The sequence below is a fragment of the Nyctibius grandis genome, chromosome 3, assembly GCF_013368605.1.
Source record: "Nyctibius grandis isolate bNycGra1 chromosome 3, bNycGra1.pri, whole genome shotgun sequence".
NCBI lineage: Eukaryota > Metazoa > Chordata > Aves > Nyctibiiformes > Nyctibiidae > Nyctibius > Nyctibius grandis.
Genome location: NC_090660.1, coordinates 17,617,106 through 17,641,272, shown reverse-complemented (window position 1 = coordinate 17,641,272; position 24,167 = coordinate 17,617,106). Strand labels below are relative to the sequence as shown.

At 40.3% G+C, this 24,167-nt stretch overlaps 2 protein-coding genes across 2 annotated transcripts; both read left to right on the top strand.

The window, feature by feature from the left end:
• Positions 1-328: 328 nt before the first annotated feature.
• LOC137660820 (ovalbumin-like) lies at positions 329-5,898 on the top strand. The gene is made up of 7 exons (XM_068395909.1): positions 329-496; positions 1,132-1,182; positions 1,774-1,902; positions 2,580-2,697; positions 3,926-4,068; positions 4,252-4,407; positions 5,503-5,898. Exons 1-7 carry the CDS (start codon positions 329-331, stop codon positions 5,896-5,898), a joined length of 1,161 nt encoding a protein of 386 aa, XP_068252010.1.
• Positions 5,899-16,974: 11,076 nt separating this feature from the next.
• LOC137660789 (serpin B10-like) lies at positions 16,975-23,297 on the top strand. Its single transcript, XM_068395810.1, has 7 exons — positions 16,975-17,142; positions 18,439-18,552; positions 20,193-20,327; positions 20,734-20,851; positions 21,233-21,375; positions 21,845-22,000; positions 22,878-23,297. The coding sequence occupies exons 1-7, from the start codon at positions 16,975-16,977 to the stop codon at positions 23,280-23,282; spliced, it is 1,239 nt and encodes a 412-aa protein (XP_068251911.1). The 3' UTR covers positions 23,283-23,297.
• Positions 23,298-24,167: the final 870 nt, after the last annotated feature.

Below are 24,167 nucleotides of genomic sequence, written 5' to 3'. Positions count from 1 at the left end.
ATAAGCACAGGCAATAGTTGTTTGACTGCTTTGAAAAGGTAAACAGAAATCACATATAGATCTAAGACCTCTGAGGAACTTTACTGCCAAAAAGGCAACTGAATACAAATGCAGAAAAAAATAGATTTATGAATACAGAGTTTCTAACATGCATGAGAGGTGAGCATAGCAATAGGCATGTTACCACAGAATGACTTCAAAACTACTTGTTTATATTTCATTGCCTAAAAATTACTGTTAAAGTGCATTGTGCTGTGTTTGCACAGTATTCCATCATTACATTGTCATTGTACTTCTGCTGTTTGTTCTAGACAATACTGCTTTCACAATGGGCTCCATCGGTGCAGCAAGCACGGAATTTTGTTTTGATGTATTCAAGGAGATTAAAGGCCAGCATGTCAACGAGAACATCATCTACTCCCCCATGGGCATCATTTTGGCTCTGTCCATGGTCTACTTAGGTGCACGAGAAAACACCAGGGCTCAGATAGATAAGGTAAGGCTACCATTAAGGATTTACACCTTCCTGCTGCTCAGTACAGCCATAGCACTTAATTATATGATAATGTCCCTTGCATAGCTCAGAGGCTAAAAAATCTGGATCCAGAGTTATCAAAAGCTGCGGTCACCTCAAACTCCCACAGTGTTAAACAAATGTAGCAGGCAGAATCTTGAAACTGGATTTAAATTTTAGTTTTATCATTGTTAGCTGTAGGATTCTCAAAGAAAACAACACATTCCAGTGGTCCCTTGTTTAGAGTAAGGAAAGTAGATAAAATCTCTGGAGAAAGAGCCAAAACGTGTCTCCAGACTGCAAAATGTTTCACATGAGTTTCCAACAGCTTTCACTTCCTTCATAGAGAGTGGCTGGCTTGTTACCTGGAAGAAAGTTAGTATTATTAATAGCACACACTGGAGTTGATTTCTAGATGTTCAATAGAAAAAGAGATCATCTAAGCAGGCAACAGTAGGCACAGCTATTCACAGATGGTACAGGTGGATTGCACCTTTTGAGTCATCCAGCTTCTCAGTTAGCCAATATGTTTACTTCAAACATCATGTGTTAATCTCAGTTGCATAACCTTTTTTTGTCATATCTGTTATTTCAACTACTGTTATTTTCAATTACAGGTTGTTCACTTTGATAAAATCACAGGATTTGGAGAGACTATTGAATCTCAGGTACAGAAATAATTTCATCTCCTTCTCTATGTCACTTTCTCCTGGGAGCAAAATCTAGCAGATAAAGCAGTCTCTTAGCAGTTCCAACCCCTCTCCGATGAGCAGCTAGTGCTCTACACCCAGCAGTTGGGGGAATATTTCATTCATAAGAATAGAGAGAGAAGGGAGGTAACAGAGGATTCAGAACAAGCCTAAGATGAAACCCTGGACCATAATATTGGGCAAATAGGGAAAATTATAGATATTTGTACACTTAGGCAAGGTAGCTGGATGTTACTGGTTAAATGGGACTGGTTGTGAATGGAGGAAATCCTACCTGATCTGCTGGAGCTAGATTATTGTAGTGGGTAATTAAGAGTCCCCCTGAGAGAGGTATGAGGAAATTACAGTAGACAAGCAGCACAGAATTGTATATATTAGAAAATTATTACATCAGTGTATTATAGCAACAAGACACACAAGATGAACAACAGTTTTGTAAGCAGAAGTGTCTTAACTACTCTATTCTCATATAGTATGAAAAACCTACAAAGTACTAAATCTAGAATAACATCGCCTGTCTTTTTATTTGTATTCATGCCAATGATTCAGTGCGGCACATCTGTAAGCATCCACACTTCACTTAAAGACATGCTCACCCAAATCACCAAGCCAAGTGACAATTATTCACTCAGCTTTGCCAGCAGACTTTATGCTGAGGAGACGTACCCAGTCCTACCGGTGAGTTGCTCTAAGATCTGATCTGAGTGTATTCCCTTGTCAAAGCTGTACCATTCTGTAATCCAAAAGCACTGTCAGAAGTCTAGGTTCTGCTAAAGAAATTTTCTTCCATAAGGAAGACAGGATTCACAACTTCTCTCTATCACAGCCCTAAACCTCTCTGGTCTTGGTGCCTAGCCAAAAAGATGTCTGTGCAAAGTACAATCATGATCCAATCGTGTCAAGTTATAATTAATAAAGGCAACTTTTGTTGGAAAGAGTTAACTTCAACTGTTTTCTCAGCTTGTAAAACAAACCTGAAAAATAACTTCAGGTTTTTAAAAATATTCTAAGTTTTCCCATTGAGAGGAACATTTAATTAGAAATTAAAGGAAAACACCATTGTAAAATAAAAAGTTAAAAAGTGAACAAAATAAAAAAAAAATCCCACAGTTCAACTGAAATGAATGCCATTTTGGGATCAAACTCCAGTTCTGGAAAACATTTTTTTAAAAGTGAGCATATACTTTTGCTTGAAGCAATGAATGTAAAATCTTAAGATGCTTATGAACTAGACTAATGGCTTACTAATTATCATAAATATGCAGATTATTCATATCTGTTAATTAGTCTTGCATTTCATATTTGCAAAATGCTTTGACATTCTGATCTGGAAACTGCATACTCTTCCTTTGCAGGAATACTTACAATGTGTGAAGGAACTGTATAAAGGAGGCTTGGAAATGATCAGCTTTCAAACAGCTGCAGATCAAGCCAGAGAGCTCATCAATTCCTGGGTTGAAAGTCAGACAAATGGTAAGAGCAAGCCAAGTATCAGCATAGGTATATTCCTGTCTGCCACTATGTTTGAACAGCATATGAGAATGCTTAAGTCAGGAGACAAAAAAAACAAAACCTCTCCCTCTGTTCCTTCTCCTGGATAACAGATCAGTTCCCAGATATGAAACTATCATTTAATAGGCATTATTTTCCTCAGACACAGTCCTTCTAGAGGACTCTCTATATCTGTAAGGGCTTTGCAGGTGTGTAGTATTTCTAGTCCTGCTGAAAGGGACAGCACTAGAATATGCTTTGTACACACTGACAAGTGGTTTGACACTAATGTTGAGAATCTGGATATCCTTTGATCAGTGTGCTTTACCCTCAAGCTTCCCAGAGTTGTTGTGTGCCTGTTGAGTAGGGTATGCAGTCGTAAGGTACTTGAGAAATCTTAACAGGTAAAGGGCAATGGAAAACCATGGAGTTAAGGAATGGTAGGGATGTGTATGAAATGCATAGAAAGAGGTATACCACAATTGGATTTTTGCCCCACTACATCTCCATGTAGAACGGTTCCTCCGTTCTTCTAGTCTGTTCCTGGCCCCCTCAAAACATTCCTTTCCCTCATGCTTGAAACACATAGCCTGAACAGTAAACACAGATAAAAAATAAAATTTTAACTGAAATGAAAATATTCACAATCACACAGCCTCTGGTGTGGTGTCATACTTTGAAGGAGAAAACCAGGCCATGATTAAGCTACTGGTGTGAAAGGACTAAGGGCAGAGCTTGCTATGTGCATGAGGACTGAAGAATAAACAAGAACAAAGTACAAGAAGAAAGTAGAGTAAAATTCTGTTTTTTGTTCCTGCTACCTTCTTTATATAGACATCTTCTTTCAACATTGGTTTGAAGCAAGTATTTATGTTTACTGCTTGGGTTGGAGACCATCCTGGGATAAAAGGTTCCAATGGTTCTTCCCATTGTCACAAAATATACAGGTTTATTCATTTTGTAACAAGCAAATCTCTGGGTCTTATATCTCATTATAATTCTTTACAGAGAGGGAAACAACAGCTGTTGTCAACAGCGGTGAGCAAATTAACCTTGGATTACAGCTGCAAAACCAAAATAATGTCCCTGCCCTACACCCTCCTCCCCACAAATTCTATACCCTTCATTTAACATTGTGATTGCCAAGTAAGATGTGTTATACATAGATGTGTTATATACATGTGTTCTCTTTTCCTATGCATTCTTAAAGGAATGATCAAAAATATCCTTCAACCGGGCTCTGTGGATCCCCGGACTGAAATGGTCCTTGTCAATGCCATTTACTTCAAAGGAATGTGGGAGAAGGCATTTAAGGATGAAGACACCCAGGCAGTGCCTTTCAGAATGACTGAGGTACATGGGCATAAATCACCTTAAAGGTGTCATCTTTATCTTCTAGAATTTATGAAGAGAGTAGACAAGTTGTTATACAATTTTCCTGAACAAGAGCAACCAGTAGTTTTAACCATAAGTAGACATTTCTACACTCTAAGAATAGTATTTGTGAAAACTATATTATCTTATTTGGTTTTGCAGCAAGAAAGCAAACCTGTGCAGATGATGTATCAGATTGGTTCATTTAAAGTGGCAGTGATCGCTTCTGAGAAAATTAAGATCCTGGAGCTTCCATATGTCAGTGGAGAGCTGAGCATGTTGGTCATCTTGCCTGATGATGTCTCTGGCCTGAAGCAGGTATGGCCCTGGCATCTGGGTTTCAGAAAACCATAAACACAGTGAAATTTAGGTGCTGCAAAGCCCTTCACAATAAAGTTATCCTAAAACACTTCACCAGCACAGATCTGAACACCGGCAACATGGTATTGTTGCATAGAAGCATGCGGCTGTCTCAGTGCTCCTGCAATTCTTTGTGCCGAGCATGTATTGCTTAAGGAACTGCTTTAGTGGGTTAAATATTGGTCACTGTGGAACGGATTCTTCTCAGCTAAGCAGCTGTTACTCCAGCAGCTTGAACACCAAAGGTTTTATATCTCCATTCCTGCACAATGAGGACCTTCCTGGGAAGATCACGTTAGCTTTACTAGTTGCAATTATTGTTTGGTTTGTCAGTGTTCAACATGCTTCCTTCATACCTTCAAAAATTAAACTATCTAAAAACTGAATATGAGGGGTACTGGAATGGTTAAAGCATTTTCAGAAAGTAAAATGTACATGACATACTTTTGTTGATATGAACAGAATACAGGCATGGGATATTGTCATTAGCAGGACTAGTTAGTCTGACTAGGAAAAGTTATGTTATAAATGAGAGTTCATTGAAATGTTTGTACACTAACTCAAGGAACCTAAATTATAAAAATGAAGAGGCATTTGAACACAGCTACATTTCCTCAGTAATAACTGATAGTTCACGTGAACTATCAGTTATTACTGAGGAAATACTGGTTACCATTAACACCTGGTTACTTCAAGGTCTTAAATGGAGATAGAGCTTACAACTCAAAACCACAGAACGATTTTTGGAATGTATTTCCCAAGCAAAGAAGATAAATAGGTACGAGCTTTAGGTGAACTTTGCTGAGCAGCCATCTCATTAAGAAAACTAATTGGCAGTGAGCCTATTAAAGAAATAGAAATCAGGACAGAACAGAGAAGAAAGAGTCATAGTTTTCTTTCCTCTCCTAGATACATTAATCTGTATATACCTAGAAAAAATGCCATGCCAAGAGCAGTCAGTTTAAAAGAGAAAAAACCCACCACTGGTACCGCATTGCCACAAAGGAAGTTGTGCCCTCATCCCTGAGATCTCATTTGCTTGTCTCCTTGCAGCTTGAGAACGCAATCACCTATGAAAAACTCTTGGAGTGGACCAGTTCTAATGTGATGGAAGAGAGGAAAATTAAAGTGTACCTCCCACGTATGAAGATGGGGGGAAAAAACAACCTCACATCTGTCTTAATGGATTTAGGTATGACCGACTTGTTCAGCTCATCAGCCAATCTGTCTGGCATCTCTTCAGCAGAGAGCCTGAAGATGTCTGAAGCCGTCCATGAGGCACTTGTGGAAATCTATGAAGCAGGCAGTGAGGTGGTAAGCTCAACAGGAGCTGGGATGGAGGTTACAAGTGTCTCTGAAGAGTTTAGGGTTGACCACCCTTTCCTCTTCTTGATCATGCACAACCCAACCAATGGGATCCTCTTCTTTGGCAGATGCTTTTCCCCTTAAAGAGAAGAAAGCTGAAAGAATTTCTGTCCCTCACAGCAAGACCCAAAGCACTACAGTATCAGGGGTAAAAAGAAGCACATACTCTCTCTTTCATCCATACTTTCTAAAACCAGAAGGCTTTATTTAAGCAACAACAACAAAAGTTAAGTCAGAGAAATTATGCCATGAAAACAGAGGCTCTTTGCCTTCCCTTTCAGCAGAGTAATATTATTTATGCATAGATGAAGAGTTAAGGGAATGAAAATTGAACCCAAAGAAAGCATGAGCATGAACAGAGGTGTTCCTGGTACAAGTTAACACTAATAGTGCCAAATTGTCACACTGAAAAAACACAACCCCATTTATCAACAGAAGTTTTATAGAAAAAAATGCAGCCTTCTAATTAAGCCAGGTTTCTCGATGGCTGAGCTTCATGGTGACTCCTCTAGAATTAGTCACTCGAAAGCTCCCACATTATATTCTAAACTGTCACCAACCATTCCTACTCTGACAAGGCAATTGCTTTTTCTTTGTGCTCCTGATACTGCAAGATTCTTCCTCACTTTCTAAAGATGCATTATAGAAATCTTGTAATTCATTTTTCTCCTTAAATCCTTTTGGCTCAATCATCGTGACTAAATATGGCATATTACTATTCAAATTGTTTTCCATGTATCCATATGTAACGGGTCTTGTGGATGTACTCTTTTACTCCTTTATTCATAATAAAAACATGTTTAAGCAAATGCATTTCATTTGGAGTATTTCAAGTGCACCTGTGTTACACATACAAGCTGGAGGATGAGAGGCTGTGGAGCAGCCCCACAGAAAGGGATCTGGGGATTTGGGTTGATGGCAAGTTGAATATGAGTCAACAGCATGCCCTGGCAGTCAAAAGGGCCAACCATGTCCTGGGGTGCATCAAGCACAGCATAGCTAGCTGGTGGAGGGGGGTGATTGTCCCACTCCACATTGCACTTGTACGGCCCCACCTTGAGTACTGTGTGCAGTTTTTGGTACCTCAATATAAGGACATCAAACTATTAGAGTATGTCTAGAGGAGGGCGACCAAGATGCTGAAAGGCCTTGAGGGCAAGACATACAAGGAGCAGCTGAGTATTCAGCTTGGAGAAGAGGAGGCTGAGGGGTGACCTCATGGCAGCCTACAGCTTCCTCAAGGGGGGCAGTGGAGGAGGAGGTGCTGATCTCCTCTCTCTGGTGACCAGCAATAGGACATGAGGAAATGGAATGAAGCTGCATTAGGGGAAGTTCACATTGGACATTAGGAAAAGGTTCTTCACTGAGAGGGTGGTCAGTCACTGGAACAGGCTTCCCAGGGAAGTGGTCATGGCACCAAGCCTGTCAGAGTTCAAGGAACATCTGGATAACGGCCTTAGTCATATGGTTTAGTTTTAGGTGGTCCTGTAAGGATCAGGGAGTTGGACTTGATGATCCTTATGGGTCCCTTCCAACTTGAGATATTCTATGATTCTATGATTCTTTTATCAGAGTTGGTTCATTGTTTACAGAGAGGTGAGGAATGAGAATCTGTCCTAACTCTGGGCTAAGATACAATATTGAGACCAATTTTCTGCCAGGAAGGGACCAGCATGACCCTTAATTCCTCATGCATGCAACTCAAACTAGTCAGATATAACACTTTCAGCACAAACCATGATTCATCCAGTCTCTCTGAAATAGAGTTGATAAGCAGTTTGGAAAGCAGCTGGATAAGTGCAGAATCTGCATCCCACTGAGGCAACAACACTGCCTTGGAGAACATATGGGAATGGAAATGGGAATGAGTTTTCTAGTTATGTTCATGGTGTATTTATAAAGCTTTATAGGCTCTTATTTTGTAATTAAAGAGAACAAACATGCTAAAAGAAGCAATGTCTATGGCAAATTATAGTTTCTCTCTGGAATGAATTATTCTTCCCTTTGTCACTGAAACAAGAAAGGAAACAGACCTGTGAGGAACTGTCACAGAGATGTACCAGAAGAGTGAAAGAGAAGGGTTTGGAGGAGTGAAGTTACTGCAAGAAAGCTATATTCTTTCCTGACTCCAGTATGCACAGCATGGCACCAGTGCTGGGTGGTCTGTGGTGGTATGTTTTTCCAGTTCCAACACAGTATTTTGTTTGTTCTACTTGTTCTGGCTACTTCCCCCTCCAAAATAACACATACTTTAGCAGCACCTAGGGGGCATAACTTGGTGTTAGCAAACATGATCTTGCAAAAGAAGGAAGATAACATGACACCGCCTTCACTGGTGTATAAATAGTTCAAATATTTTCCTTCACTTTCCTATATCTTAGTCAATTGCTGGTCAGGAGATAACAAATGGGGAAATTTATTGCAAGAGAGTTAACCATGTGTTCACTATTGTCCTGGAGTTTCTGTTGAGCTGGTCATGGAAATAGGGCACCTAAAATCCTCAGAACACTTAATTTTCAGCAGATTTGTTCTAAAACTGCACTATTTCTAAGCCATTGTAGTTCTTACCAATTAAAAGATACTTCTTCACAAACAGAAGATGCAAAAAAGTACATCTACTCGTGTATGTAGACAGATAGATTCAGTGCAGCCTCCTGCTTTCTGCTGACTTCTGCCAGCACAGCAACGGGCATAGTCTTGTCCTCAGTAGTCACTTCCTTAACATTCTGAACTTTATGTTTTCAGAGACTTAAAACTTTGAAACCATTTTAGGACTTGGCAAATCACACACCCACTGAGGAATGGATGCTGGAGTCCTAGAATCTCAGACACAGAAATACTTGTCTAACAGCTAAAAACTCCAACAGCCTTCCACACCTGAGGCACTGTAGCTTCTGTAATTACAGGCACATAAAGGACAGGCCTGGATGTAGCCCCAAGCTGGGTAACAGATATCAGACCTCCATCACCCAGCATGGAACAAGTCCTCTCCTTTGTGCCAACAGAGGAGGCTACAGCTTTCTCTCTTCATCCCCAAAGAAGCAAAATAGTCAGCACCATGTCCCAGAGACTTTGACTCTCTGCTGTGTCATGAAGTACAGCTGCATTGCCCTCTCTTTTACCCTGGGTATTTCTTTCAGCACAAGTATGGAAGAAGGCTCAGACTCACAGCTTTAGGACCCATCATAAGAGGCTTTTACTGCTCTGCCAGCACACCCCATATATATTTGTAATTTCACATGTGCAAAGAGACACAATTAATTCAAAGGATTAGTGACTTGCGCAGATACAAGACCACACTTGTTCACATGGCTGTAGTGTTAGAGTAGTAGGAAGGTAATTCATGTAATGAATTTCCATAGAGATGACAGAATTTGATCCTGGGTCTTTATTGTTTATTCCAGGCGTAATTCTTGAAATATATAAGAATGTAAGTAATATTGCTCAGTTGAACAAAGTCAGTTATTTGCAAAAATTGGTCTCCTGAAGTTCACAGAATTAAAGAGTAACTTGGGTCGGAAAGGGCAGCTGACAGCCACCTGGTCTTCAAAGCTATACCACGTTGCTCAGGGCCCTTCCCAGTTGAATGTTGCATATCTTTAAGGTTGGAAAATCCACAACCTTCTGATTAATTTCCTTTTAAATATAAATCCAAATTTCACTAATGTAGAAGTAGTGTAAGCCATTCAGCCAACTTAGCTTTCTCTCACCAAATGAGTTGGCCACATGCAAGAATGAGCCCCACCAGTTCCTTCATTTTGATCCTCCCATGGTCGACCCATAAAGCTCTCACTGTCTCTCCTCCATTTTAACCCTCTTTGAACCAAAGTCTACAGAATATCTCTGTAAATCCCAAGCAATGCTTAGTCACCCTGTGAACAGCAAATTCCTAGGATGGTGAACAATGCTTAAGAGCAAAGGTGAGATTATATATAGCTTCATGCTACACATTTTTAGTCCCAGTAACATACTTTATACTTTGTCTCCATTTTGCTATATGTGGATATCAATGTGCTATCATTTGTACCTGGCCTCCCTTTCCTCACTGTTATACTCTTACACATCTCAAGATAAAGACTCTAATACCATACGGTCTAACTGTCTTGTGACATGAGCAAACACAATTGCGTGTTACTCCTGGGGAAAAAAGATTCCAAACTAATTTTGAGCTTTTATTTTTTCAACTCATACAGCACTTTCCTACTTTTTCTAAATGCTAAATGTTAGCAATAGCAACCCACAGTCCAAAATCAATGCAGGCAAACAACGAACTTCTATCAGTGGCACCTTACAAACGACAGGAACAGGATCCTGGAGGTGAGAAAATTCTTAGAGTAGAAGGCTGACTTCTTAGTCTCACAGTAAAATTCCAATGCTGTGGCTCTGATAAGAGGTCAATATGAAGTGGGAGAATAGTGAGGTGTCAGATGAGCTCCTGTAAGGAAGGCAGAGATATGGGAATTAAAGATGAACAAAGGGGGCGGAGGAGGAATCATTAAACTTCACAGGGTTGTGTGTAAGAGCAGTTCCTCTTTCCTCTTCCCTCTTTTCTCTCTCATTCTGCCTCATTTCCCTTGAGCACAGTTCATTGCTGTCCAGTAACTCCCCTTCTCCAAGGCGCTGACCACCCCACCCTCACCATGTCCTGGCCCTTCAGCAATCTCTATCTACTTCTTGGGGCAGTGAGGGAAGAGGACAGGGCTGGGGTCAAGCCTTGTTTATAAGAGGAGAAACGTCAAGGAGAGGAAGGTTTGGGACTAAGGATGAAAGTGGGAGGAGAGCATTGCCACTCCTACTGCCTGGAGAGATCATTTGCCATGCAATAAGGCTGTGTCAACTACAGAGTCTAAGCTGCATCTCAGCTGCATCTGCAGGAGGTGGGGTGAGGGTCCATTTCTCCAGCCACAAACAGAGAGCAAGTGCTCTGCCTTTCCTTGCATGTACTGTGCTAACTTTCCTTAGCCTGATGTTGCCTCTGTACCACTGAACTCAAATTAGTCTTGGTCTATGGCTTGGTCTGTCTATGTTCCCAAACAAGGAATTAGCAACATAAGCAAGGGGTATTAAGAAAGCCTCGGAAGATAAAGCCAAAGCTCTAGAAAATGAAGCGAGATAGACCAGGAAGAAAAAAAAGGAGCTGAAAGGGACAATTGCACTTGTTTTAAACTACACAAAGAGAGTTCTGCTTCTGGCTTTGAAAGAGCTAAAAGAGCTACAAATACCAGTCCAAAAGATAATGGAGCCATGAAGATCTGCATACAGCTGAATCACAACTGGAAAGGGCAGCTCCAGAGAGCTTGGAAATGCTTTGGTAAAGAAGAGCAGATGATCATCAGCATATTTTAAAAGAAGGTCCTCAGTGCAATACCCTGCAAGTTCATGCTTTTGCATCTCTCACAAAAGCCTGAGAAACAAAATCAAAACTTTCCATCTCATTTTGTCTGAGAGCAGAAAGGAACATGAGATCATCTTGTCTTACTTGGTGTGTATCATGTCATTAATTTCTACTTGGTCACTATTGTGAGAAGCTTGCTAACTTGAACCATGTAAAAGGATGTCAGGTCTCAAGAGACTGAGCTCCTTTGTGCAACAGGCAAAGAACATGAGAGATGATGGAAGAATCTTGCAATGCCAAAGGCATTGGTAAGACATGTTCAAATGACGCTAACGACACTCCCACTCACCCAAGGTACTTCTCAGTCTGAGGGGGAAATTCCATTCCAAGCCCCCTTTTTGGGGTTACTCGCTTCCAGGACAAGGGCTTACTGCCTTTGTATGTGCACTTCACCAGGTAGTTCAGATCAGTCCCAAGGGTAGCCTAAAAAGTGTGAAACTACAAAGGGCCAGCAGGTGCCAAGCACATCAGTGAATAGCTGAGATTTCCAGTATGCTTCCACAAGTGAGTATCAGGGAAATTCTCCTGATGAAACTTCCAAAAATACCAACTGCCTTGTGAAAGCCCCGGTCATTCCACTGGGCAAGAATATTTGCAGTTGAGCTGCATGAAAAAATAGCAGATGTTTATATGGGTTTCTTAGAAGAGAGCCCTTCCTCTATACCTTGCTCTTGCACATCAGCACAAGGCTCCTGTTTAGGATGCACTCTTGTTTAGAAATGTGTTTTGAAGATATATTGACTTGATATTCACATTCTTCATCCCACAACATGGCACATCTTGCCCTATAGCACTGTAGCCTGGGAAACTCCCATTGACACAAAGCAGAGATCAGCTTTCTGATTCAGTAGCTGTGCAATTGACGTACAGTTACACCCTTTGAGAGATTTCTTCTTAAAAAAAATGACAAGTTTCGGCTAAAGTGCACACAAGCCACACATATGTCATTACTCATAATGCAGTACTGTGTATCATGATTGAGAAATTCAGGCCACTCTTCAAATTTTTGACGTTAACTGCTACCTGGGATACTTTAAAAATGCTCACCACCTGAGTCATTCAAAGGAAAACTGCACCCTTGCATACGTGAAAACAGTGTGCCTATTCATTAACAGATAAACTATCTCTTTTCAGATATAGACATCAGTCCTTTCTCAGAAGTGCTGCGCTTCTTAACAGAGCTGAATTTCTCAGGACAAACACTGCCTTTATTAATTACAGTGTCTAAGCCAAAGCATGTAGAAGTAATAGTAAAGAATGATGAATTGTGCCAGTACTGTCAAATTTCACCACACCTTTTCTTTCTGCAGGCGTGGAGCAAAATGCCTCAGTAATATTTATACAGGAACCTCACCACACCCTCTGGCAACTCATAAGGTTTTAAATACTGTTAGAGTATGTCAGCAAGGATTGCTTGGCAAGGGGAGGCTTGCAAACTTACTCGTAGGAGGTACACAACAGACAGCTATCATCTACTCTGTTTCAAAATAGAGACACGTGTATTCAAAATAGAGACACCAAAGCTTTAAAGGGAAAAAAGATACCCAAAGAACTAATCTCTCTTAAAATTAAAAACTATTTGAGATTTCAGGACGATACAAACTTATCCTACAACAAAATCTGTTATAGCACAAACCAAAATCTGTTATAACCAGTCTAGGTGATGCATATAAATTACTGGGCTTTTTTAGTTGACAAGGTTAGGAAAAGCTTGTGCTGTGCTCTCAATTACACTATGACAGAGGCATCACCCAGAAGAGAGTCCTCCTTAGCACAGAAAAGTTCATGTATCTAGTCACTCAGCACTCTTACTATCTTCCCAGTTTCTGTGCCCCTGTCCTCCTTACAGTTTTTAACTTTAAATCATACAGAGGTTTAAAAAAAATTACATCAGACCTCCAAAGGGATTAAAACACTCTCAGATTTCAAAACCCTTCTCCTCCTCATGCTTCTTGTATCTCCTGAAGTCCTTTTAAAGGTTCGGAGACATTTAAAAACCTTTCATGTTTAAAATCTACTGGCCTGCTCTGGCTGAGCTAAAAACTTGAATAGAATGCTCTGCTGGCTGAACCAGAAATGATTCCCTCCCAGGTAAATAAACAGTGCTTATACAGGTAAAAAAATACGTGAAGATGTCAGGGAAACTGAACAGGTTTCCTTCAAACATCGCTTTTTCTTTTGATCTACCTGAACTATAGAACATGTTAGTTTTGAGTGAAATCAGATTTCCAAGAGCTATACAGAGTTGATAGCTAAAATAAGCTACAAATGAACATGAAAACCAGCCATGGAAAGTTGTATCCTGAAATACTGTGTGAAAGCAGAAGATACCATTTTTCTGTGACACAAAGTCTTTCTCTCAAGACCCTCAAGAGCCTTTACAGAGCACTTTGTAATGTTCTGTTTAGACATCAAGCATTTCACCTACTCCTGAACCCAAGTGCTTATGAACAGAGCAATACACTGTGTAGGAAAGTCACAATGACATGCTAAGTTACACTGAAACTGCAGGAAAGCAAAATGCATTTACATAGCTGAGATCTGGCCAGGGCACTGATGTCCTGCCAACATTTGTCCTGACTAAATGGAAACATGAATGACTACAGTGAAAGAGCCCACAGGTTTACTTCCCACTGAAAGGATATTATTAACACAAATACAAATCTTCCAGTGTGCTGCTGTGTTGACTTAGTATAGAGTGGGAGTGAGAGTACCACTGCTGCTGAGTCAGCAGTAGCACCACCCATTGAGTACTCTGGTGGTGCTAACTTAAAAGGATATTGGAAAACATTGTCAATCCATCACGCTGATTTAGCATATGTTGTCCTTTGAGATGAGTATAATTTTAGTTACTCAGTATGCTTTTTCTTTTTTTTTTTTTTGCTAATGACCAGCCATGCCATTCGAGAGATGTTTTAAAAAGGTAGCTTTAAAACCTGGTACAAAGGCACAAGCCTCTCATTCAGTCCAACCCATCTTTTCTGTGTAAACAGAACACCTCAGGCACTTCTTCTAAAGCAGCAAGCAGTGTTACAAGTTAGCAAAATAAACTCACCCCCTCTTTAAAAACCAGAAAATCCACAGTAATTGCTCTAAGGGATGAAGTCTATCCAGTGTATCTATCACTCATTCAACAACATGGCTAAATTTGCACAGATTACTCAAATCATTGAGGCTTTGGAAATCACTTAAGGCCAATGTAAACAGATCACGACTTTCCCAGGCACAATGGAAGCAATTCATTCTGCAGTGAACACCTCTCCTACACTTTGCTGCTCTCTGGAAAACGTAACAGATGCATCTAATTATAACGCACACTGAAACATGCTGGTTTTGTGTAGCTACAATTCCAAAAGACCTGAGGGGCAGGAAAACACCATCTGATCAAAGTTGTGCAGTTCCTCACAAGCAGGAAAGCAACTTTAACAAAGCTTTCAGTTCCCAAATTATATTGGTGCAGAAGGTTCATCATTGGCAAGGGACCATTTGCAGCTGCACCCTCCTATGACCTACACCAAATTTTGCAAGTACTCCCATGGCTCATTCCTCATTACAGGATCCTCTGTGCCAGCCACTGACTTACAGCGTAAGTCCATGTTAAATGTATGCTCATAGACAGCAGGTCAGAAGAAAGCTCTCAGAAGGCAGTTTAGGACGGGGAGACAGACCTTGTGAGTGAGTCTTGCTCAGTGTCAAGGAGGCAGACCTGGAGAGACAAGCAGCTACTAGCCAGGTTTTCAAGGTGGTATTATCAACAGTGTGGAGAGGTGAAGAATGAAAGGGTAGGGTTACACAGGGTGTTTCAGTTAGGGATCAGAGTGGGGATGGACAGCTACAAAAAAGACAACAGAGGAAGGGACAGCATGACTGCAAGGAAAATCAGGGAAGGAGGTATTTTAGTAGCCAAGGCAAAAAGAAAAAGAGGGTTTGACAGAACACTCATTTCTGGAATGGAAAATAAGGAGTAGATCTGACTGCTACATTGGTCAAACAGCAGCTTTCAGATTAGGGTGGGGAAACAGAAGCAGAAGAAAAACGATGTTGCCACTGATAATAAAAGCAAGGGTCTGGTGCCTGTTTCTCAACCTTCGCTATCTCACAGTGACATTTCCCTGCTTGTACAGTCTTAAAATCCTCCAAGATTAACAAAATCCATTTTTCTAAAACAGAAACCCACAAGGAGTGACAAATACTTTCTCAGTAGGAAACGGACAATAGAAAAACTCACAGAGAGAAGTCACTGTCTTTTCTCTGTCTGTCTGTTCCTCAGAAATAATTCTATTGGACAAATCATAAAAGAAGTAGGCCAGCAACCACCTTTTTTTAAAACTCTCCAAACTGCAAAAGAAAGGCAGTGGGTGTTCAAGTTGTTACTAGCCTGTTGCCACAAAATTGTTTATAGAAATACTTCTGCAGTCAATTTTGTAAGGTTCTTGTATGGTATCATTCTCACCATCACTTCATGTCCTACTCTGAGATGATTCAGTTCTTCCACAGGGATGTGGCCTTCAGAGCAGAATAAATTGCACAGTCATGAGTCATAAGAACCTTTGCAGAACTGGTCAGACACACTATAAATTCACCCTACCCTTCATGTGAACTGGAGAAACCTTGGAGACACCCAGAGCAGCAGTGTTCCTGCCTGCACAAAACAAGGTACTGTAATGATTTCTAGAGATTATTTCTTTTGTATACTCTTGGATGATGTTGCTTTGTTGACAAATGTATAGGAAAAAAGGAAGCAGGGATCTGAACTGGAAACAACAAATACTTGGGAAAGTAATTTACTAAGATGGCAAAGGCACAGATTATAAGGTGGAAGTCCTAAAAATATATAGGAAGAGTAATTTATTGTACAGAGTTCTATAATTTCTAGAGCTCACTGGCTAGCATATATATCATAGCAGAGTAAGAACCACTGTGTTTGCTTAAGTCAGCTATTTGTTCCTGTGCTCTTCAGTTCTCAAGAACATCAGGTCAGCTCCTGGTTTGCAAGCTGCTCAGGACATGGACTGTCTTTATTCTAAGGCCATGCTATGCCAACCAGAATAGCTCCTAGTCCCTGCCTAGAGCTCTCAGCTAAACCTGCAATGCAAATGAAAAATAGCAGCACTTGTGGTCTACTGAATATGGAAACCTTGTCCTGCAGAAGAACTGGGAAGCTAGGATCTGGGCTAATGCTGTAAGATAGAGTTTCAGGATGTTTTTGAAAGTCAAAAAAGGGAATTCAGGATACTTAATATGCAATAGTTGGGGTGGTGCTTGCCCAAGCATTGGAAGGAGTATTTTGTCCTGTCCTAAAAGTATAGTTTGACTGTTACTGTTACCAGAGTATTTGTTCACTACAGTTATGAGCATCAAAAGGCTCTTGCACAAATTGAAGCATAAAAGATGTCATAAGAGACAGTTTCTCAGTATCCTCTAGCCCAGGCACTGGTGAGTAACGTTATCAACTGCCACTCCAAAATGCTGTAAAGGACAGGGCAATAAATGTCCTGGTGAACAAATACAAAACAAGGTTAGAGGCTACTTTTTCCCTAACCCAAATGATAGCTAGCGTCATCAGTGAAACAGGACATGCTACACTTTATATGACTTTATAATAGTTAATCCTCCTCATTCTTCATATAGATAAATACATTTAGAAAGCTTTTAAAACAAAAAAGAAACTTCAAAAACTGAAGAGAAACTTTCAGGCACATAGCAATCATAATTATTGGTTCGCTAATAGCATCTTTTCTCCCTTTCTGTGCAGGTTTGGAACAATGGAAGCTTTGAATGAAGCAAACACAAGCTTTGCTCTTGACTTTTTCAAACATGAGTGTCAGAAAGATGGTGACAAGAATATTTTGTTCTCCCCTTTGAGTATTACATCTGCCCTGGCTACAGTTTTTTTGGGAGCCAAAGGTAACACTGCAGATCAGATGGCAAAGGTGAGTCTGGGCTTCAAAAGGTCACTGAAATGGTTGCCCTCTTGGAGTAATGTCCTCTATGCAAGAAAGTTACTATGATGGAACAGAGGAAAGCCACAAGCGGAAAAATTACTCAAATCAAAACTCTACACACACGTATGCCAGCTCCTGTCCCACCCCTGATGTGTGCTGCAATGAATAGGCCAGTTCTCCACTTGTGCAGGTCAAAGAAACAGTCTACTCTAGTCTCTGGAAACAGGCCCCCAACAAATGAGAGAAGTGGCACTGGTGACATTGTCTACTTTTAAATCTCACCAGCAGAAATAAGGGATCTTTATCCCAAAGCTCAGTAACTTGAGCACTCACCAGGGAGTGGGAGACCTGGATTCTCCTTCTACTCTGCCACAGACAATTTCAATCTCAATCATCTCATCTCTTTGGAAATGACCCCACACAAAAACACTCTCCCCTATAACTATTATAAGTTTTGCACTTTGCTAAACATAAATCCACATCCACAAGATCAGAGAAGAAACACAGTGAGACTACAACCCTTTCTTTGGGGTATGTATTTTATAGGCAAAAATCACTAAGTCATATTTGTGCAATGTTCATAGCTTCAGCAGGTGGCAGTGAGAACAGCCCCAGTGCATAGTTACCCAGCTCCTATCATAGGAGGGGAGGCTTTTGAGTTTGCATCTGCTAAGGCAGAAGAAGTTGTCCCACCTAATAAGGCAGTGATCTAACTCTTGATTGATTTACAGGACAAAAGAGGGCCAGTAGGGTAAGAAAGAAAGGAGTGGTCTTTTGTTAGGAAGAAGGGAAAACAAAAAAAAAAGGCATAGCTCTTCTGAAAAATGTTCCAAGGCTGGACGCACCCCTTTGTAGCCTGGGTAAGGTGCACCTGCCCAGATCAAGGGATTCAAGGCATGAAACTGCCCGCACCATTTTCATGCTTTCTGATACATAGCAGTGCTCCATTTAGACTTCTGCTTTGGTAGTGTCCATCTGGAGATAACTGGCTCTTCCCAGGTATTAACTGGTCAGCCCAGGGCATAACTCAAAGCGGGTAGATTCCTCTAGAAAGGCCAGGTACATGACAGTTTTGCCCTGCAGCCCTCAGCTTAATGTGCGCAAGCCATTTTGTACACATGGGCCTCAAAGCCTAACCAAAGATTTCATATTCAGTCAGGACTGGACACAAGAATAAAATTTGAGTTTGACTCTCGTCATCACCAGTCTCATGACACCACTGAAAGTTTTATTGAAACAGCAAATTTTCTATCATTGCATTTATTATTGCTTTTTCCACTATAGGTACTTCACTTTAACAAAGCTGAAGGACCCAGAAACGTCACCACAACTATAAAAATGCAAGTCTATTCCAGAACAGAAGAGCGTCTATCAAATCGATGTGCTTATTTCCAGAAGGTATCTCACCAAGTCTAGTGATCAAGCTATGGGCATGGTCACATCTTCTCTTGCTTGTATTTTCCTTCCATATTTGCATTTGCCCTTGTTTGGCTTCCTCAGATGTAGTGTACACAATTAATTGGTACAGCATCCTGTGATACCTTCACCTAATGCAATACTTATTACATCCTTCCCCTTTTTAGGCAGAATTGCACAAACTAACCTCAAATTTGCAAAATTTAAAGTTTAATGTTACCGATCTCTTGATCTTTTTCCTTTAGCTTTGAGGAGAGATTTCTTTCTCAAATTATTACTGTTCAATAGCTAGCTATTTAGCAACAACATGTCCTTTGAACAGGCACGGTTCCTACCTGAGAGAGCTAATCACAAGAACAGAGCTGCCCTTCCACACATTTGATTGCAGCATCAAGATGACAAAAACCAGAACATTAACTTTTCCAGGCTACCTATGCTTGATATGTTTCAGAAATTAGTCTTCATTTCAGTTGAATAGTTAATAAAATAAATTCCTGTGTTGGAATTTTCCAAGGTAGACCAGTTGCTTGCAATAAATCTTAGAGGAATGGAAAGCATTATATTCCTGAGATATTTCTTTGACATACTGGCAGTCATCTTGTACCAAGGTATAAATAATATAACATAGCAGAAAAATACGGAAAAGCAAACGTAATCCCTCTGAGTCAGTAAAGGCTGTTTTTCCTCATTGGCAGTTCAGCTATGGTGGTGTCAAGCTCTTCTCCCTGCTCTTTCCCGTCATCCTTATTCTTTGTGGGAATGAGCCATTTCCCTGCAGGCTGCCCACAAAGCCCCAGCGTCCGCGAGTTCTGATGAATGGGAACTTGGATCTGCATCCCACAGCCAAATCCCACGGTGGGAAGATTTATTTTAGGGGCTATGTCAACAACCCATTTCACTGCATGAACAGGAGAGGGATTATTCCTCATGAGTGATGCTTGTCTGAATTGTAAGAATTGCAGAGCACTGTGGGTAGGGCAAAGGGACTGTTCTAACAGTTTAGAAATTTAAGCGTCTGTTCATGCCTCTGATTCTGATCGTAGTGAAAAGATGAATACAAGCACAGGGCCAGATTTTTAGTTTACTAATTCACAGCTTAACTTCCTTGAGTTCATTTGAGAGTTTGAGCCCACATTCATTTAATCCTGTTACTTCAATATAAAGAATGTACTGCAATTACTGCAACATAAAAAAAAATAAAAATCACAAAATATTAACATTAAGAGCACGATTAAGTAATTTAGGGACAAACTTTCCATGTAACACACTTGACTTTCATAAATGAAAGGAGTCACACAGCCAGATCTTCATGCATTGTTTAACAATTACAGTCCGTCTCTCGTTCTCTGAATACACTTATTTTCACAATCTCCACTTACAAACCCTTAAATGTTTTAAATAGTTCAGGCTCTTAACTCTTGCATTCTGAGACACTTACAGTGTCTATACCATGTCTGCAACTTCTAATACTTTCAAATGATTCTTTTAATAGCTGTCCGGTTTAGAATACCTCTTCTGTTGCAATACAGGTAACAGGTCACCTGAACAGAAATACTTGGAGCTGCGTGAAGGAAAAACTTACAGAACAGATAAATAATGTCTTTTTTTTCCTTTTCTCCAAGACAGAAATTGGCAAATCGGATAATATCCATACTGGGTTTAAAGCACTCAACTCTGAAATCAACCAACTCGCTAAAAATTACCTGCTTAAAATTGTCAACCAGTTATATGGAGAAAAATCATTGCCTTTCAGTAAGGTAGGTAGGCCATTTATTCAGATTATGCAGTGCCATTTAACCTTTATGATCTATCTATGACAACATACCATAAACCATATACTTTAAAATATTTTCATTACATCTGCAAATCATGTTGTTGTCCTTAACAAAAATGTTTTTATGAGACTTTTCCTGAGACTTTGGACACTAAAATTTTAGTTTTATGGGATGTGTATCTAATTTCAGAGTGATTTGCAGATGTAGTTAGGTGAGAACATTTAAATTTAGTATTTCCACTAAAAAATACGTTGTTCCTTTGACAAAATTCTATGCTTGTAACCTCAGCAATTTTTATAATGTTTTCTCTCTGTTTGGTTGTAGTTATTTATTAGCATGCACATTGGCAGGCAACAAACATAAAACAGGTGTCTCTCTTGCACTGCAGGAATACTTACAGTTAGTCAAGAAATATTACAATGCAGAGCCACAGTCAGTTGACTTTGTGGGAGCAGCAGATGAAATCAGAAGAGAGATCAACTCCAGGGTTGAACACCAGACTGAAGGTAAGCTCCAGCTTCTCCTCTCTCAATTCAAAAAGAAGTCATTTCAGCATTCAACAAAGTCTCTGTACCCAAGGGGCCCAAGGCAGGTAAACAATTCACCTCAGAAATGTAAGTCAGATCAGTTTTCCTAAAGTAGTCATCTACTGACAAGCCCTTACTAAAATTAGTGTCCTTCATCTGAATGTGGGAGGAATGTGGCTTACTCTTCTTTGCAAATCAAGATTACCCCAATAACCACATACTCATGAATAATCTCAAGCGAGATGCATGCTGTATCAGCACTTACAAACTCCCTGGCTTATATCCACAGAAACTGTGCCAACACTTACACCGAAACAGTAAAACTGCAAAAATGTGTAAATGTCCTTCTGTTTTCTCTAGGTAAAATCCGAAATCTGCTGCCTCCTGGATCTGTAGATTCACTCACCAGGCTAGTCTTGATAAATGCACTCTACTTCAAAGGAAACTGGGCAACAAAGTTCGAAGCTAAAGCTACCAGGCAAAGGCCTTTCAGAATAAACACGGTATGGGAATATACTGCCCTATATCCTACACTGCAGGTGGAAAAAACTGCAAAAGATGGGGGAGAGAAATTCCTGTCAATCTTTAAATCCATGTGGCATGAAAGTGATTTCATTTAAAGGATACAGTATATTTTCTTCACCACATCTTCAGCACAAAGACTGCACACACATACTAGCACCTGAGCCACAAGTAAAACAAGCTTCCATTCTCTGAAGGCAGGGAAAACAAGGAGGTGAACAAAACTGTATGGGTTAGTTCCTAAGACAGCATAGATAGCCTGCCTAGAGTCCAAGTGCCTTTCCAGAAGACCAGGGGTCCTCTGCAGATCCTGTGTCCTACCACTTGAACCCATAAGGATATCTCAGACACACTGCATAGTAAATACAACTAACCTCCACTGCGCTACTTTAACTCAGTCCTTTACTGTTCAGAGTACAAATGGCAAACATTTAATTTGATTTGTTGCAGCATACAACTAAACCAGTGCCCATGATGTACCTGAGTGATAAATTTAACTCGACCTACATAGAATCAGTCCAGACTGACATTCTTGAGCTTCCATACGTCAATAATGACCTCAGCATGTTTATCCTGCTACCAAGTGACATCACTGGCCTACAAAAGGTAAAGCAACAGAGAACATAAATCATGTGAAGAAACTAGAGTGTCATTATTTACTTATTTTATGCATGTGCGAGGTAAAAGACCAGGCTGCAGTCATGTCTCTAGGAAGGAGGGTACTGATCTGGCTCAAGGAAAAGCAAATCCCAGACTTGGTCTAGCACTGTGAACTTGAACATCTTGGAGCTCAGATTAGATTTCTTACTCTTGGCAGCTGGCACTTCTGTGGTTCCTAACATTGATCAGTCCTGGAAACAGGTAACCCAAACCCCATAAGACTGGCTCTTCTTCCAGCTGAACAAAAATGAGGACAGCAAGCCAGCCCTGCTGAGATCCACTGTCTGTACCAATTCAGACAGATATGATTTCATTCCAAATAAAACCAAACCCACAAATTGGGCAGCCTCCATTACTTTCTGGGATGTCCAGAGCTAATACATACGGACACTGCCACCTTCTGTAAAGAGACCAATCCTGCCCTTGGATAATAAATTCTTATTAAATTCTCATTTATGTTAGTGGGTGTTCTGTAGAAAAAAAGCTCTTTCAGTAAACTCTAAAATGTAGGGAAGACAGAAATGTGAACAGCAAATCAACCAGACTGTTGTTACTTGACACTGATGTTTTTGTTCCGCAACTATTTAACCCTGCTATATTCCTGACAATTACTGAGAACAGTTCAAATACCACATTGACCTACTGTAGAGCAATATACTCCTTTAGTCTAAAAGATCTCCAAATTGTTTTTTCACTAGCGTTTTTCTTGTACTTTTACAACAGCTTGAAAAGTTCTCTATTTAAGAAAAGAGAAGAAATAGCCTTTAGGGAACAGGCTTTTGAACACTCTGTAATTTTCTGACTCGTTTTTTACTAACTGCAGCTAGAAAGAGAATTGACTTTTGAAAATTTGTCATCATGGACCAGCCCAGAACTAATGGAGAAAATGAAAACGGAGGTCTATCTGCCCAGGTTCACATTAGAAGAGAAATATGACCTCAAATCTACTTTGAGCAGGATGGGGATACAAGATGCCTTCACTGAAGGTCAAGCTGATTTCACAGGAATGTCAGAGAACGGTGATCTGTTTTTGTCACAAGTTTTTCACAAGTGTTATCTGGAAGTCAATGAAGAAGGCACAGAGGCAGCAGCTGCCAGTTCAGCAGCACTGGCATCACGAAGCCTTGGTGCTACTGTTATTTTTGTGGCAGATCACCCTTTCCTCTTCTTTATCAGGCACAACAAGACCAGGAGTATTCTCTTCTTGGGAAGGTTCTCTTCCCCCTAGAAACTCGACCATTACTAAACAGGCTCTGGCAACAACAACAATGAACAAATTATGCACCATGAAGAGCATCTTATAAGTCTGTGCACTTCTTAATTTTCTTGTACTGTTGACAAATCTCTCAATGTTAGAAGAAAGTATATATTAAAAATAACCTGGAATTCATGCCTCTGGCTCATTTTCCTGGCCAAAGAATCCAAAAGTGGTAGCACCACACTATAAGCACCAAACTGTGCACAGAACAACATTGATGCGTCTTTTCAGTGCTTTCTGAACCAGAACTGCCACAATGCAGAACAAACTAAGTTGATTTAAAACAGTAATTCCCAACACATTTGCTTTGGTACATAAGAAGAAAAAAAACAGGAAAAACCCCTTCCTGCAGAATGCTGCTGCATCTCCATTGTTTTCAGCTCACTAAGCTGGTCATTCCAGGAGGGCTACCTCACCCACATTCTTGTCAGCTTTGTACCGACTTTGCAGCCTGGCATAGCTGGTAATGAAATAAACCTGCAAAATCCTCTGTGTTCCTGATACTGATGCTTCTTTTGTGCATGCAAAGGGGCTAACACATGTACTTTGTAGTCTCTGTCCCACACCAATGGGAAAATATTGAACAACAACACGGAATTGGAGGAAAATAAAACACATGTGCCTTGAAACCTTCTTCTTTGTAACCTTTCATGCGTTCAACACTGTTGCCAGCCCAGCTCTGCACTGTTTTACTCTCATTTTGCTTTGTCACTTATTTCACTGGTTTGAGGCAAGATCAAATTAGAAAATCAAGCCTGTAATACTAACTCCCCAAGTGCCTTCTGGAAGATTACACGCAAATTCCCCAGTACACATTTACTCCTGTCACAGCTCTTTCTCCTAAGGAGAAGAGTG